A 17,383-nucleotide genomic window follows, 5' to 3' on the forward strand; every position below is an offset into this window, starting at 1 on the left:
TGGGGCTCACAATTTCTTCTCTTTTTGGAAGACTCTTCGGCAAGAAACAGATGAGGATACTCATGGGTGAGTCTCGTCTAATCAGCTGGATGCCCATGCTAACAAGCTAAACTGAGCTAACTGTGCTAGCTAGCCACTCCTAGAAGAAGGAAATGCCGGGTGCTGGAGTTGAAGTTATTAAATGAGAGGCTAATTTGATTATTGTTGTAATGTAATGTGTAATGATGTCTTTATACTATTGCAAACGGATCACATGATTTATCGAATTGAGTGACCAGCAAGGACAATATCATTAAGTGCTTTCATGTTTGATGAGCTGTTCTTTTGCTAAGTTAGCTATCATACTTAGCGATGCCCAAATTAGCAGCTATCTATTGAAAGCTAACTGTAGCCTTCCGCTGAAATAGCTTAAAACTGTGAGTGATGTGGACCATATCTTACCAACACATTCGAACAATTATCTATTGACTAAAAAGGTAGCATTGATCATACACACATTTAGGGCTATCGTGTAAGTCTCAGTGGTGTATCTGTTGAATGTTATCTCTATCTGGGAATAGCTAACAGGTTAGCTAGCCCTTCTGCCACCCAGCCAGATGAAAGTCCAACCTGTTTTCAACAGTCGTATCAGTTGTTTTGATCATTTGATTAATTTGTTGATATCACCTCTGTGTCGGCAGTGGGTTTGGACGCCGCTGGTAAAACTACCATTTTGTACAAGTTGAAACTCGGAGAGATTGTCACCACTATTCCTACTATTGGTAAGTCTTGCATCTCGCTCTTTTAATGTGACAAAGTGAGTCTCAACACTTCGTCCATGTAGGTTGTTCATAATAACTCGTTCTTTGTAGCACTTGACAGACTTCTTCTGAGTTGTCACCCACCCTAAGGTGGTAGTATTGGGACCTCCCATGTCTTGTGACTGCGGAAGTATGTAATGACTGTATGTCTTTACACTATTGTTGTAACAATTCACAGCTCCTGTATATACTTTCTTAAACTTCATAGACCATTACACTGTTTGTTTTTGTATTGTGTTTGTTTTGTATTGTGTTGTAATGTACAATTTGTGTAAGCATATTGAGAGTCAGTTTACCAAGTAAAATTCCTTGTTTGTTCAAACTTACTTGGCCAATAAAATCTTATTCTGATTCAGATACTGACCGTTCTTTTTCTGCTAACAGGCTTTAACGTAGAAACTGTCGAATACAAAAACATCTGCTTCACCGTGTGGGATGTCGGCGGTCAGGACAAGATTAGACCCCTGTGGAGACACTACTTCCAGAACACACAGGTACCTGCCCTTTATCAACCGCACTCAGACTAGTGATACGGACAACACACTCATGTTCGTGCTCATGCTCAAGTTAATCTGAGAACGATCAAATGATATGGAAGTCATTGAACATACAAATACATTTAAGAAGTGCCCCTTATCAACCTGTAAAAATGTCTGATCATGATGATGATGATAATAAAAGTAACAAGTAGCCAACAAGTTGGTAAGCCAACAAGTGTGGAACATGACACCAATCCAGAAAACATTCATGATATGAATAATGAATGATGAAAAAGAACAGGGTTGTTGTTTGCTATTTAAAAATGTCACAGGAACCTGGGTACCCACAGTTTGTCTAACTATGTGAAGATGTTTTACTGTATGTATCATTTTGCTTATAGACTGGAGTTGTAAAGGTGTGTGTGTGTGTGTGTGTGTGTGTGTGTGTGTGTGTGTGTGTGTGTGTCTGACCAAGCAGTTGTGTGTGTGTGGTGTGTGTGTGTGTGTGTGTGTGTGTGTGTATGTCTGACCAAGTGTACTCTGTTCCCGTAGGGTCTCATCTTTGTGGTGGACAGTAACGACAGAGAGAGAGTGGCTGAGTCTGCGGAGGAGCTCTCCAAAATGGTAAGGATGGGACAGAGATGAGGAGGATGTTCCAGTTGTTACAGAACAGAGGCAGTCAGATAGGTGTCATGTCTGTTTGGTGTGCTGCTCTAACAGAGGGCCTAAGTCAATGCCATCTTAGTCTAATTAGATATTTTTTTTTTTTCTAAAGATTTGTTTTTGGGCTTTTTGCCTTTAATCAGATTGGACAGTCAAGGTTTGGACAGGAGAAGAGGTGGGGAGTGGGATCGGGAAATGACAGCGGGTCGGATTCAACCCGTGTCCCCGTGTATGGTGTTCAAGCCCGTATATGGTCGGCAGTGCCATCGCAGTGTCATTAGATTTTACTGTGTTTGAATGGTGACTGCAAACAAAGGGTAATGTGTGCTGAGCACATGAAGCAGCTGGGTTAGGTTATTGCTAGGCTCATAGATGACTGGCACCAGTAAATGAGTACAAGAGTACACAATACTACGTTCATCTGTAGGACGTGTAGTAGTAGTGGTGTTACTATAAAACTTGATGTTCGAGGTGTGTGTTGTGTTTGGTGCTTTGCTCAAGTGTCTACTGGGTATAGATGTTGAATGCTGAAATCTGTGGTGTGTGTGTGTGCAGCTGCGGGAGAATGATGTGTGTGATTATAGAGGTGTGTGTGTGTGTGTGTGTGTGTGTGTGTGTGTGCAGCTGCAGGAGAATTATGTGTGTGTGACTATAGAGGTCTGGTAAGATGTGGTGCTGAAATCTATTGTGTGGTTGTGTGGTGTGTGTGTGTGTGTGTGTGTGTGTGTGTGTGTGTGTGTGTGTGTGTGTGTGTGTGTGTGTGTGTGTAGCTGCAAGAGGATGAACTGAGGGACGCTGTGCTCCTGGTGTTCGCCAACAAACAGGACCTGCCCAATGCCATGGCCGTCAGCGAGCTCACAGACAAGCTGGGCCTGCAAAGTCTACGCAGCCGAACGGTACGCTCACATTACACATGGACAGACACACACACACACACACACACACACACACACACACACAAACACATTACATATGGACAGGCATACATACACATACGCTCACAACACGCACTCAAATGGACAGGCATTCATACACACGTACACACAACACATATGGACAGGCATACATATATATATATATATATATATATATATATATATAACACACACACTCACATTACATAGGGACAGGCAAACATACTCACAATCACACATACACATACATGCACTCATTACATATGGACAGGCATACATATATAAACACACACATACTCACACTCACAGTACATTTGGACAGGGATGCAGAGTAGTGCCTCAAAATAATACTATTACTACTACTACTAATAATAATAATGGACCCTAATAAAACGATAATAGGGGCTAGTATAATAATGGTATGGATTGAGGTGTGTGTTTGTGTGTGTGTGTTTGTTTAACTCCTCTCCTCTCTCTTGCAGTGGTATGTTCAGGCCACCTGTGCCACCCAGGGCACGGGCCTCTACGAGGGCCTGGACTGGCTCTCCAACGAGCTCTCAAAACACTAGAGCCACAGCCCAGTGGAGGAGAGGAGGAATGGATAGAGAGAGAGAGAGAGAGCGAGAGAGAGAGACTTCCAATCAAGGGACTTGTTGTGACCTCTCTCTCCCTGCTTTTGAAGGAGTGTGATCGGACGCCGCCGTCATCATCACGAACGAGATCTGCACCTGTTTTTCTTTTTTCTTTAATTCTTTTTTTTCTTTTTCTTTTTTTTATTTCCTGTGTCTCCTGTTAACTGTCCTCCTTTTAAAACCGCCTCATTTTCTATGACTGTAAAAATAGCGCTTTAATTATGCGGGGCTTTTATGTCATTGCTTTGAAGTTGTCAGAGTGGAGCATTGTGGGTAATGAAGTCTTCACAAAGAGAGGTTTACCTGACGGGCACAATATTCTCATCCAGTACACTTAGTCTGTCTGCTCAATATTGCTGATGTACATTCCATAATAGTGCTGTGTCACTGTTCTGAGATCAGTGTTCTAGAGCATGGGCCAGTCATAATGCTGTGTCACTGTTCTGCAGTGTTCTAGAGCATGGGCCAGTCATAATGCTGTGTCACTGTTCTGAGATCAGTGTTCTAGAGCGTGGGCCAGGACTCTGTTTGAGAATATTGGAATGCTGCCTCTCCCTAGCATGAGTGCCCCCCCCCCTCCTTTAAATATGTGTGGCTGTGCTCTGACACCCCAGACTGGCGAGGGGCCTTCAGCAGTAGCCTCCTCTGCTGTCCTCACATGTTGGCCTGGTTAGAACCGGTGCACACCTGTACCTGTCCAGACCGGTTCATCTTTGCGTGTTTGCATATTTCCTGCTGCTGTGTGCTTGACTGTGTTATGACTGAACTCATTAAAGACCTGGAGACGACCCCGCACCCCACCCCCCCCCCCCCCCCCCCCCCTGAGGTGACTCTGAGGCTATAGGACTGAACAGCTGCCCGAGACGCTCCCACTACGCACTAGCCCTCAGCGACCAGCAGGGGGCAGCAAAGTGTAGGAGAGGCGCAGTGGCGTTTCAAAGGGCAAGGCAACGCAATAATACAACACGCCTCGTCTGTCCCCTGGACCCTGTTTGTCCCCTGTCTGTCTCCCTGGACCCTGTCTGTCTCCATGGTCGTCTTGTTTCCTAAGCAGGTTAAGACTATAAACGGCTCAAGTGCCTGGCTTCTCACGGTATCATTTTAATTGTGGTTTTATTTGGTTTTCCTCCCTGTCACTTCTACGTTTCTCAGTAAAAGATGTGTAGCCACTGCTCCAGATGTCTGCTGTTATTTCCCTACGCTGAACGCTTGTGTGAGAAGTGGGCTTCTTTAGCATTAACTGGAACTGGACATTAGCTTCTGCAGCAGAGTTTAGAATTTGGGACTGAACTTGGTGTGTGTGTGTGTGTGTGTGTTTGGGGGGTGTGTGCTAGAAGCCATTAGATGAAAGGCTGTGGCCAATTAAGTGGTATTTGCAGTGCTTTTTTGGCCTGACAGAACAGCCAACAAAAGTACCAGAAAGCGTGATATTGATTAAATGAATGGATCAGAAAGCGTGGTATTGTGTGTGTGTGGTATTGATTAAATGAATGGATCAGAAAGCGTGGTATTGATTAAATGAATGGATCAGAAAGCGTGGTATTGATTAAATGAATGTAACGTGGGTTTAGCAAATAGGTATTAAGCCAGGATCTCGTGAGAAAAAAAACGCCATCTGCTGCTTAAAATCAACCAGGAAATGCAGCTGTTTATCTTCTAAGACATGAATAGTCTCTGAACTCTACCTGACACTGGGGCTGCATGCCATGCCTCTGGGTGACTGTGTGTGTGTGTGTGTGTGTGTGTGGCACTGTGACTGGTGTGTACGTGGAGCAGAAGTGTGTGTGTGCCTCTGGGCGAGGCCCTGCTCTTATTACCTGGCATCTTCAGGTGCAGCATTCTATATCTAAGACCGCAGATGATCAGAGATTTGGGTTCCACTAGAAACTAAAGCCTTCACATTGATTTCATAATCCCCATAACTGTTTAGTAAAAGCACCTAATGTCTAATACATTATTTAAAGAGATAAAAAACTAGCTTTTATAACAGGCAGTCAGAAAAGCGTTTGTGTGTTAGTGGTTCCACGTTTACAATGTTTTTGTACTCTTGTCAGAAATCAACAGCACAGCCAGAGGGCCAGGCAAACTTCTAAACCATATATAAAGAAACAAATGCTTGTAATAAAAACATCAAACAGTTCTGATATTATGGACGTACTTATGTTATTGTATAGGCACATAAGACTGATACTATGGACGTACTTATGTTATTGTATAGGCACATAAGACTGATACTATGGACGTACTTATGTTATTGTATAGGCAGATAAGACTGATTCTATGGACTGATTAGTATTTAGTTTTATACCATATATTGGAAACTCAGTCTTGGATTTGTCAGTCAGGATCCAGGTTTTAATCTTAAACAATGATGGCCATCATTGTGAGACAGAGCTTAAAGTCCAACTCGCCCAGAGCTTCACCTCAAGTTAATCTGCTATCCCTTGTGAGATTTAATACACTGATATTAAGGGGTGTTGCCCACTATTAAAATAGGCCATTGGGACAATGCCCCTTTGTCTCGACCTGGGTGGGGGGGCAATATCACACCTCTCTCCCAGGTCAAGACTAGTATATTCACCCAGGAATTGCCTACAATATGATAGTAAAATATTTGGATCAGAACAGCAAAAACATGAAGAAGCTGACATTTTTGTTCTGCTTATTTGAAATGTCAAGCTCCGACAGAACAGGTAAGGCACATTTCAGATTCAGATTAGTCACAAATGTCTACATAAATTGTAAAGAAGGACTTCGGTACAACAGTCTTTTTCAAGGAAGCAGCTGGATTGATTAAACGAGTCAAACTAAAAACTACTCCTACAACACGTCATCTACAAAATTACTAAATTATATAACCATAATCATATCCATAATGAAAGAGGGTCGTGATTAGCCTACGTTCACAATAGATATATAATATTTATATTTGTTTGTGACATAAGTCTGTGACACATAGCCCAGACATCGAAACTGAAGTGAAAGGTGTCATTTTACGTAATGTTGTTAGTATGATGTCAATATGACAATCAAAACATGTTTTTACTTTCTATTTTCGCTGTGAACCGCTTTTCTCACGCACCTGAGACGCGGTGTAAATGCTCTAACCTGTTGACGTGGTCGCTGAAATAAACAGTGTGAACTGTGTGTATGTTATGCAAACAAGAATTATGTAGGCTATAAAGCATATGATTCATATTTTAGAAAGGTGCGTGTCCTATTTCAGTTGCTGTCTCTAGTTTTGTTTACAGTGCGTTGGTCAGAATTGCCTTATCGTGTTGTTTGTCAGGCTACTTGCTGACTGTTCCACGTGTGTTGGCTCACATCCTGTTCGATGTGCTTTCATCCCAAACCCCTCAGGTTCTCACTCTCTAATGATGATATCAACATACACTGAAGGAAAGACTCCTTTTCCAGAATTCACAGCATGTCTGATGTTGGATGATATTGTATTTGTGTACTATGACTCAAATATACACCAACTTGTATACAGAGGCAACCCTAAGGTCCCCGACGGAGTTATTGACCCAGAAGAAATTATTTTCTACCGCAACGTTGTTGAACATGAACACGGAGGCTTGAAAGCGCGAGCGTCTAATCTGAAGAAACACTTGAATCAAACAAATGGTGAGCTGATCGGTACGGTAGGAGAGCCCTGTAAAGAGGGATTTCAGAGTTGTCTAAAAAAATATAAGCCAACTAGCTGAAAAGCTAGACATAACTTACAAATACCGACAACAGCACAGTTTGTACTGATACAAGTGAGCTCTCTTGTAATCTTGTCTGTGATGTAGGCCTTTTGGCAAAGAGTCAACCTATACTACGCTCTTACTACTTAACTCCACTCAGCAATGTTGTGAATTGATTTAATTAATTAACTCACTAAGCAATTTTGTGGGAAGGTTTTTGTGGCTGAAGTCTATAGTTAAGGAAACGCTAAATAAGGAAGCCAGTAAGAAAGTACAGAGAGATAGGTCATATCACATGTATGTTAGACGAACAGAGTTGACAATAAAATAAATTAATGACAACCAGTTTTGTGCATGGATGTATTCTTCCAAACCTTAAGGTGATATCAGAATAATATTTTTTAGAATGTCTGACATTTTACAAATGTTTATGTAAAGTTATTTGTGCTTTTGTGCCTCCGATAAGAAATCTGAAACATTCCTCTTTGTTGTTCTCCCAGGCATTTATGTTTTTCAGAGAGCTGCTGCATGTGAGCTGCTGGCCAATGATGAACCAGGAGTAATGATTAGGAAGGATGCTTATAATGGAGAGACTGTAGAAGAAGAGTATTATGATGTAGCCCATAATAATGTTCACAATGACCAGAGGTGGCCAAATATGGACAGGGAAGTATGGGTTTCTGGGTTTCCCTGGCGATACCAAATGATTTTTCACCCCTACTGCATCAACTTTCTCAAAAAATATCTAGCCAAAGAAAAGAATCGTGTGCTGAAAAAAGGTAAAGTACTTCATTCAGAGAATGATGATAGTCATGGTCTCTCTATTGGTCTCCTCAGTTTGTTTCTGTTAACAAAACCAACACCAGTTCTTATGCACACTGTGCCATGCTATTGACAACTAAAAACTGACACAAAATAACAAGTTTTGACAGGTCAAAATGTCATGATATGTATCACAAAAAAAAAAAATGTCAAAAAAAATGTCATGAAGTGCCGCATTTGTATCACAAAAATCCAAGTCAAATGGAAACCAGCATGTAGTTGCACACTTCTCAAATACGGCACACTAAATTCGGCATTTCATTATCTCACCAAGAAATGTCATAGACTGATTTATTTTATTTTGATGGTGGTGCTGTTATGTTTATTTATCATTTCCCACCCCCACAGTGAGGCCCAGAGTCAGGCTCCTCCAGAAGACACTCCCAGACTCTGGAGGGGTCAAAGTGACCTGCCTGGCCACTGGTTTCTACCCCCGTCACATCAACCTGACCCTGCTCAGAGACGGCCAGCCTGTGTCTGACCACCAGGTCACTGGGGGGGAGCTGCTACCTAATGGAGATGAGACGTACCAGATGAGGAAGAGCCTGGAGGTCAGCACAGAGGAACTACAGAGACACCGGTTCACCTGCACAGCTGAACACCTCAGTCTGGGCAACAACATCAACATCAGCATAGGTATGAAAGAGTCTGTTGTTCCTGGCGAATCTTTTGATGAAACGCCCAAAGATGTTTCCTTGGTTCAAGTAAGCTGATAGTGAGTACGAGAAAGAAGCCGCTTATTCCATCGCAGTTTAGCCTCGGAATTTCTAAGGCACAGCAGTACAGTTACAAGTCACAAGAATCGTGGTTAATTTCCGCCGTATTTTGCCGTCATTTTGCCGTCATTTTGCTGCCGTTGTCTTAATGGTAAGATAACTCTGTAGCTCTTACAGGGCTTTATAATTAACACACTAAACAATGGCATAAAATATTTCCCACAGGTGTTCCTCTAAAATAAGTGTGGGTCAAGGTGTGAGGTGGGGTCATGTAAGGAAGGGATATGGGATATGAGAATGCCAGGGAGAGGTCTAGCTGACCATGGCTATCTAAATGCTAATATGCCTCAATTGATATCATCTTAATTCTCATCACTCCTGCTATGTCATGTTATCTACACTAAACTCAAGGTTGTATAATGTTGTCTAAACTATAACATAGCTGCACATGAAAAGATAATCATTACACAGAGTGTGAAAGTGAGTGATTCCTACTCTTGCTCTTTCTTTAGACACTAAGCCAGAGCTGGATGATGTGACCTCAGTGATAGTGATTACAGTGATTGTGGTGGTGATAAGTGCAGGTGTGATTGTCCTGGCAGCAGCCATTTATGTAATGAGGAAACGCAAAGGTGAGTGTGAGGATGTGTGTCTAATAAGTGTGACATAGTGTGTGCTAACATGTCAGAACCAGAATCAGAGCCAGTATATCCCTTCAAATCTATCATGGGGAAACTATGATTCTATCTGGATACACCTCAGATAACCCTGTATTGTGTTAACTGGTAGAATGACCCATCCTGTGTGTGTGTGTGTGTGTGTGTGTGTGTGTGTGTGTGTGTGTGTGTGTGTGTGTGTGTGTGTGTGTGTGTGTGTGTGTGTTTGATCTACTCTAGGATCAATACCATCGCCCCAGAGCAGTTACAGTAGTGCCTCTCGTAAGTATTTAAACACAATACTACTATACTGCCTCCAATAAGTATTCAAGCTCATGTCACAGAAAGGGCTTTTCATTCGGCTGTGACAGTGACTTTCCACAGTTCTGTTTTAAAGTTAGCATTACACATCATGCTATGAGTTAAAAAAACTTGTGTGTGTGTGTGTATGTGTGTGTGTGTGTGTGTGTGTGTGTGTGTGTGTGTGTGTATGTGTGTGTGTGTGTGTGTGTGTGTCACTTTATCAACACCTGAGCATGATGCACTTTCTCTCCTCAGGTGAAGATGAACATGAGCCCTCAGACCCCGTTACATCTTAGAACCGTCACTTGGATGTGTTTAAATGTGTGTGTGTGTGTGTGTGTGTGTGTGTGTGTGTGTGTGTGTGTGTGTGTGTGTGTTTTTATTGGCCTAAGGTTGTGAATAGTTTTCCTAGATATGTGAGTGAGAACACTGGAACCTGACAGCCTCTCTGGACTTCCTGGCAGATCATATGTTCAACATATATGATCAACATGTTCAAACGTTTCTGGAATAAGAATAAATAATATAACTTCGGGAGAGCAATGTAAAACAAATTGCAGAGCACATTTCGGTTCATTCATTACGGTTGTACTCTAGTGATTAGGAGATTGTGATGTTAAATGACCCTTAACAAGTTAACTTTTATGTTACTAATGTAATGTTGCTGACTACTTAATGTTGCCTACTTAATGTTACCTAACTGTCAATACCATTGCCTGCTTGTTGTCATTCTGTAAACGCTCTAAACTTGGAAGTGGAAAGTTTACGAAATAGGAACTTTCCAAATTTCCAGCTGCCTAAACGCACAAATAATGTGAGCTTCTGTCCCTTATTGCATTTACATTTTGTCATTTAGCAGACGCTTTTATCCAAAGTGACTTACAAAGATGTATACACATTTTACATTTTTCTACACTGATGGCACACTGCACATCAGGAGCAATTAGGGGTTCAGTGTCTTGCTCAAGGACGCTTCGACAGGGAATCGACCTAGTAACCTTATGATTACTAAACGACTTCTCTACCTCCTGTATTGAAATGCTTTGTGAGAAAGAATGCACCAACCTGCCCCAGATATGTTTGTTTTATCTTGTTCATGATATCTGCTGCTAAACCTGCTGAACAGGATTGCAGGACTCAATAGCATGGATGACTATTCAGGGTTGAAGTCTGTGGAACCTGCCTTTATCCAGTCCTTATTAAGAAATACAAAGGTCAATTTAATGAGAAACTTGAATCTGAAAAGAATAGTATATAGTGTGTGTTGATGCATGTGCTCAACACTGACATTGAACTTGAGACTCCTGGTACAGAGCTTTCTCTTGGTGTTTTAACTTCTGTTCCAGCTTGCAGTGATTGCTTGCCGCTCCAGTGAGTTGGTGTCCTGATGCGTTGCTATGGGGATAGCTCCAGTGAGTTGGTGTCCTGATGCGTTGCTATGGGGATAGCTCCAGTGGGTTGGTGTCCTGATGCGTTGCTATGGGGATAGCTCCAGTGAGTTGGTGTCCTGATGCGTTGTTATGGGGATTATGTGATTTGAGGGTCTTAGGAAAGGACAGAGGCAGAAGCCCACAATTGTGTCCGAATCATAATGATTTTCATTTTCCTATCCAACAGTTTTCCAATGTAAGTCTATTCAAATACGAAATAAAGACATTTGTGAACTGAATAGTCCACTGCAGCCTGAATGTGTGTGTGTGTGTGTGTGTGTGTGTGTGTGTGTGTGTGTGTGTGTGTGTGTGTGGGGGGGTAATTGGCAATTTTTAATATTTACTGCAGATAACTCAGAATTAGATTGAACTTTAAATGTGCTATTAATTGATGGGGCTTTTCACACTAAGGGCCCCAGGCAACTGGCTTCCTTTGCCTACTAGTGGTGAAGACCACAGTGCATGAAAGCAACTTCACAGGACTGGAGCTGACGGTCATGACAGATACATATCCTCAAGGCTGAACGCTGGACTTCTATAGATAACATAGTTTAAAAAACGCCTTAATAAAAATGGCCAGCAAACCTACCTTGTACGACACTACCTTGTGTCTTAATTGTTTTGGTAACAAGAAATTACACAGTATGTCCACTAGGGGGAACCCTTCCATCTTCCATCTGTTTGAAAGGTCGGCAGCATGGGGGGGGGGTCACATGGATCAGACGTGTGTGTGTGTGACTGTGTGTGTGTGTGCTGTTTTGTACTGACACTGGTGTCTTTGTGTTGTCTTCTTTTGAGTCCTGCCCAGCTCTGGTATGTACAGGTGACTGGGGATCTCCCAGGTAAAGCACCTGAGCTTTTCTGAGGAAACGAAAGTTACACACAAGGCTACTAACAGTATCAGCAGGCAGATGCCCGCGGAGGAGGAGGAGGAGCCTTCTGGCATAAAAAGATCTCGTTGCCGTTGTCAGGTCCTTTCTATCCTGCAGACTCGTCTGCCCGAAGGATCTTGGGTGAGTAGCCTACCTTAGAATTGTACAAATATCTCATCTTATCTGTGAGGACTATTGTACATTTAAGTCTTGTTTTGAAAATTCTACAAATAAATCATATATATATATATATATAAAAAATAATTGTACAAATAAATGTAAAAACCGTAACGAGGAAAAACCTCAACATGTAGCCTGCAAGTCACAGGAATAATAATAATACAAATAAGGGAAAGCGTCTTCTCTTCCTGCTTTTTGAGGGAATGAATGGCATTATTTTTCGATATCTTGAGATGCACTAGCTATCTTATTTGTCGATGAGAAAACCCCACCTAATTTGTATTCCCCACACAGGGCCATGGAAAAGTTCTTCGCGTTGAAGATGCTGCCTCTCAACGATGGGTTGACCATCGTTGACCGACAATGGTTGTCCATCAGGTCAATCAACGATGACCAACAATCGTCAATCGACGGTCGTTGCTCATCGTTGGCCTACCAGGTGGGCAATGCCATCCATCGTTGACCGACAGATGCCATAGAGTCTCATTCTGTCTGCTTGCACTCTCTCTTTATGTGAGTATAGCCAATGGCAAACTTACTCAACAGCGTTCTTCCAGTTTGTGCTCAGCATACCAATGCCGGATTTCTATGAGCTGTCTAGTAGCGACCAACTATATGGTATGTGTTTCAGTGATATAGGCTATTTATTTAAACATAACTGTGGTATTCAGTGGATCATGTGGGATCTATTTTATGTTTAGATGAACATGGATTAGGCTAACTCATCTGTATGAAAGTCTCACTTAGGGAAGGCAGACTAGTTGGGAAAACAGTGACTGAGCCATAGAAATGATTCACTGATGTTAGAGGGAGCAATAAAGTTACTACACAGGCACATTCCAAGAAAGGAGGGGGTCCCGGGGGGAGCCTGTCACGACACACACACACACCTAGGAGGTCTCAGAGGAGTTAGAGAAGAGGGAATAGTTATTTCTGATTGGTTTTGGCAGACAACCAGAACACACCCCACAAGTTACAGGCCTTAAAATGGCTTGCAGACCATTCATACAATGAGATCGAGCTAATCCATGGACCATCTCCTTATTGTAGCTTATTGATTACAATAATAAACCTCCAGATTTCTACATCTGGCCTCCGGTCTTCTGATTGAAAGAAAAAGGTGTAGTGAGATCCTATTCTCGCCACGTCAATCACTGGACTAGAGAATGCGTAATGCTGTCATTTATATTCTATTAAAGGGTCCATTGCTCGATCACATTGATTGCTCCATTATGTTTGTGGAAGAAGCAGAATGTTTTGTTTGTAAAGCTCACACAGTGATAGCTGAGTCACTGTGCCCCACGGTGTGTTGGCTATGAACTCACACTTCCTGCTGGCTGCGTCACTGAAGGATGTTTCTGTTCCTCAGGTCTTTGGAGTAGTGGAGGGAAATCCCTACTGCCAAGGGTAGGGCACTTGGACCTTGTGTGCTCAGTTCGGTGATGTCAGCGGAGGATCCCGACTCGTCGAGATTCCCCGTCGGTCCCCGGTCTGAAGGCACGGGTCTCTAGCGAGCAGCGCCTGGTTGTCCCCATGGACTGCCGACGAGGCAACAGACGCAAGAAGCAACCATTGCAAGAAGCAACCACAACAAACAAAGGCAAGACAAAGCCAAGACAAAGGCAAGACAAAGCCAAGACAAAGGCAAGACAAAGCCAAGAAAAAGCTATAAAAGCTTAAAACATTACCCTCTACAGGGTAAAACTGTCTCTTCCCCTTTTCCCGTGGCTTCTGGTTGTCTGTTGCTTGGTTGGTGGGTCGAGGGGGCCCATTGCGTGAAACACTCAACCCCAACAGTTTCTAATATGCTGTACGCTTGTTTTCCTTAAAAAAAAAAAAAAAAAGAATAAAGATTGCAAAAGCTGTAACTGAACCCTTTTTGTGTGTCTGTGAACTTTCTACTTATTGCACGCACCTGGTTTCTGTCTCTGGTAAAAACACTTCAAACTTGAACATACTAGCTCTATTGCTCTGCAGATTTCAGTAATGTAAGTCATGTCAAATATAAGTGAAGTGAATATAAATGCTCAATACTCGTGACGTGAGGATTAGGATGTAGTCTTTAAATGCTTTACTATCCTATCCATAATGACCGGAAAGTGTATTAATAGTAAAACAGTTTAAACGATTGTAAGAGTGGACCTGCCAGATGAAACCGAGACAGGTTCAAAGTGTCTTAAAAACTCCAGGGGCTCCACTCATTCTCACTATATTAATGTATGAACTCTATAGGAGAAGAACTGACCATGTCCCAACATAGTGGATAGAATGTCTACAAAACCCCCACTGTATTCATGTGTTATGCCTGCAGGTGTGAAGGTAAGTAGTGTGTGTGTGTGTGTGTGTGTGTGTGTGTGCGCGCTGTGGCCTGACGAGAGAGGCCCTAGCAGAACCACCTCTGGGCCTTCAACATGGCTGTGACTCCTGCCTCACAGGTCTGGAGCTGACGGTTATTGCAGATAGATATCCTTAACGCTGTACGTCCACAGAGAACATAGTTTAACACCTTAATACAAATGGCCAGCAAACCTGCCTTTTGTCTTGTTTTGGTAATACGACTTGACACATTATGTCCACTAGGGGAAACACTTCCATCTATGATGGGTCATTATCAAACGTGATGGCATGTGACGTTATAAACGGCAGGATATCATACAGACTTTGTTAATAAGCTACTTCCATTGTTAGTAGGTCTACTGAGAAATTCATCGATAACGTCGTAGTCCAACCCAGACCTGTCTATTGCCTGATGAATTTAAAATACAGCTTGCATTTCTGTGCAAGGAGCCTATATAAAAGTAAGCGGACAGGATGCAGTACAATCACAGTTAGCTACCATAACTTAGCCCCTCACCCCTCCCTTCCTCGCTGACACTTTTCTGAGGAAACGAAAGTAACACACAACAAGGCTAGTTAACAGCAGGCAGATGCACGCGGAGGTGGAGCCTTCAGTTCAGGCATAAAAAGATCTCGTCGCCGTTGTCAGGTCCTTTCTATCCTGCAGACTCGTCTGCCCGAAGGATCTTGGGTGAGTAACCTACCTTAGAATTGTACAAATAAATGTAAAAACCGTAACGAGGAAAAACTTCAACCTGCAGCCTGCAAGTTACAGGAATACTAATACAAATAAGGGAAAACGTCTTTAATCCATGTAGAACCTGATAATGTAATAATTTCCCGATAATGTAATAACTCCTGATAATGTAATACAAATTCCTTAATAAGTCCCTAAAACATGTAATAAAACCTGATAATGTAATAATACCCCGATAATGTAATAAAGTGCAGGTTAGCCTCAATTTTGCAGAACCTGATAATGTAATAATTACCTGATATTGTAATAACTTTGGTTGGTGCTGTAGCATCAGGTCTCCAGTTTCAGAGGTCCAAACAGTGAAGCTGTCCAGAGACCTGCTGCTTCACTATTAGCAGATACAGTATATATTTTATATGATTGCGAATGCACAATTTGTACAATGGTGAAAGGGATATTCAGTGGTAATCAACTAATAGAGACAAAATAAGAACATTTTGGTATGTTATAGACTGGCAGCTAATGGGCACATAGAACATTGAGTTTCTAAATCCTCATTGATCATCAATAGCTGACATTTCGCTATTTGATTTATATCAAATTCTCTTTTGATTTTGTGTGGCAATGTCCCTTAAAAATTACACTATATACTGCAAAACATCATGCACTGACCAAAGTTTTTACAATATCAGGAATTTATTACATTATCAGGTTCTGCAAAATTGAGGCTAACCTGATAATGTAATAACTTCCAATTAATGTAACATTTTATTACATTATTGGTATGGCGATTGTTACATTATTGGGAAATGCACTTTATTACATTATTGGGATATTATTACATTATCAGGTTTTATTACATCTTTTAGGGACTTATGAGGGATTTTTTATTACATTATCAGGGTTATTACGTTATCAGGAAATTATTACATTATCAGGTTCTACAATCCATGTTATTCGAGGGAATGAATGGCATTATTTTGGATGTCAATATGCGTATGTTATTTGTCGATGAGAAAACCCCACCTAATGTGTATTCCCCACACAGGGCTATGGAGTCGTTCTTCGGGTTGAAGATGCCATAGATCCTATTTTTTTCTGCTTGCACTCTTTATGTGAGTATAGCCAATGGCAAACTTTATCAACAGAGTTTTTCCAGTTTGTTCTCAGCATACCAATGTCGGATTTCTACGAGCTGTCTAACTGCCAACTATATAATATGTGTTTCAGTGATAAAGGCTATTTATTTAAACATAACTGTGGTATTCAGTGGATCACTGGACTAGAGAATGCTGTCATTTATATTCTATTAAAGGGTCCATCGCTCTATCATATTGCTCCATAATGTTTGTGGAAGAAGCAGATTGTTTTGTTTGTAAAGCTCATACAGTGATAGCTGACTCCCTGTGCCACAAGGTGTGTTGGTTATGAACTCATACTTCCTGTTGGCTGCGTCACTGAAGGGTACTTCTGTTTCCCAGGTTTTTGGAGTAGTGGAGGAAAACCCTACTGCCAAGGGTAGGGCACTTGGACCTTGTGTGCTCAGTCCGGTGATGTCAGCGGAGGATCCCGACTCGTCGAGATTCCCCGTCGGTCCCCGGTCTGGAGGCACGGGTCTCTAGTGAGCAGCGCCTGGCTGTCCCCATCGACAGCCGACGAGCCAACAGAAACAAGAAGCAACCAAAACAAACAAAGCCAAGAAAAAAAGTTATAAAAGTTTAAAAAGTTACCCTCTACAGGGTGGCTTCTGGTTGTCTGTTGCTTGGTTGGTGGGTCGAGGGGGCCCATTCGTGAAACAATCAACCCCAACAATTTATAATATGCTGTACGCTTGTTTCCTTAAAAAAAAAGATTAAAAATGGCAAAAGCTGTAACTGAAACCTTTTTGTGTGTCTGTGAACTTCTTTCTACTTTCTGCACGGGCAGGTTTCTGTCTACCAGAACAGACTCCGATGGCAAGTCAAAACATTTCAAACTTGAACATACTAGCTCTATGGCTCTGTAGAAAGAATGCATGATTTCAGTTATGTCAAGTCAAGTGAATGTAACTGCTCATTACTCATAAGGATAAGGATGTTAATAATAATAATAATAATACATTTTATTTATAGGGCGCCTTTCAAGAAACCCAAGGTCGCCTATGTTGTAGTCTTTAAGTGCTTTATGTCCTACCCACAATGACCAGCAAGTGTA

General features: G+C 41.9%; 1 protein-coding gene and 2 long non-coding RNA genes across 3 annotated transcripts in view; all 3 read left to right on the plus strand.

The window, feature by feature from the left end:
* LOC308372846 (ADP-ribosylation factor 4) overlaps positions 1 to 4,661 on the plus strand; it is a 4,780-nt gene extending 119 nt beyond the window's left edge. Inside the window, exons 1-6 of the mRNA XM_080848182.1 lie at positions 1 to 66; positions 681 to 761; positions 1,185 to 1,294; positions 1,832 to 1,903; positions 2,713 to 2,838; positions 3,339 to 4,661. The exon at positions 1 to 66 is cut by the window's left edge and continues 119 nt beyond it. Coding sequence (XP_080704308.1) covers positions 1 to 66; positions 681 to 761; positions 1,185 to 1,294; positions 1,832 to 1,903; positions 2,713 to 2,838; positions 3,339 to 3,425 — 542 coding nt within the window. The 3' untranslated portion in view covers positions 3,426 to 4,661. The remainder of the gene's footprint in view (positions 67 to 680; positions 762 to 1,184; positions 1,295 to 1,831; positions 1,904 to 2,712; positions 2,839 to 3,338) is intronic.
* Positions 4,662 to 12,089: 7,428 nt separating this feature from the next.
* LOC308372917 lies at positions 12,090 to 13,936 on the plus strand. The gene is made up of 3 exons (XR_013968838.1): positions 12,090 to 12,117; positions 12,451 to 12,669; positions 13,526 to 13,936. It is a non-coding gene; the product is annotated as an uncharacterized lncRNA (long non-coding RNA).
* Positions 13,937 to 15,158: 1,222 nt separating this feature from the next.
* LOC308372535 lies at positions 15,159 to 17,026 on the plus strand. The gene is made up of 3 exons (XR_013968823.1): positions 15,159 to 15,184; positions 16,239 to 16,305; positions 16,672 to 17,026. It is a non-coding gene; the product is annotated as an uncharacterized lncRNA (long non-coding RNA).
* Positions 17,027 to 17,383: the final 357 nt, after the last annotated feature.

The sequence above is a fragment of the Sprattus sprattus genome, assembly GCF_963457725.1.
Source record: "Sprattus sprattus genome assembly, chromosome: 11".
Classification (NCBI taxonomy): domain Eukaryota; kingdom Metazoa; phylum Chordata; class Actinopteri; order Clupeiformes; family Clupeidae; genus Sprattus; species Sprattus sprattus.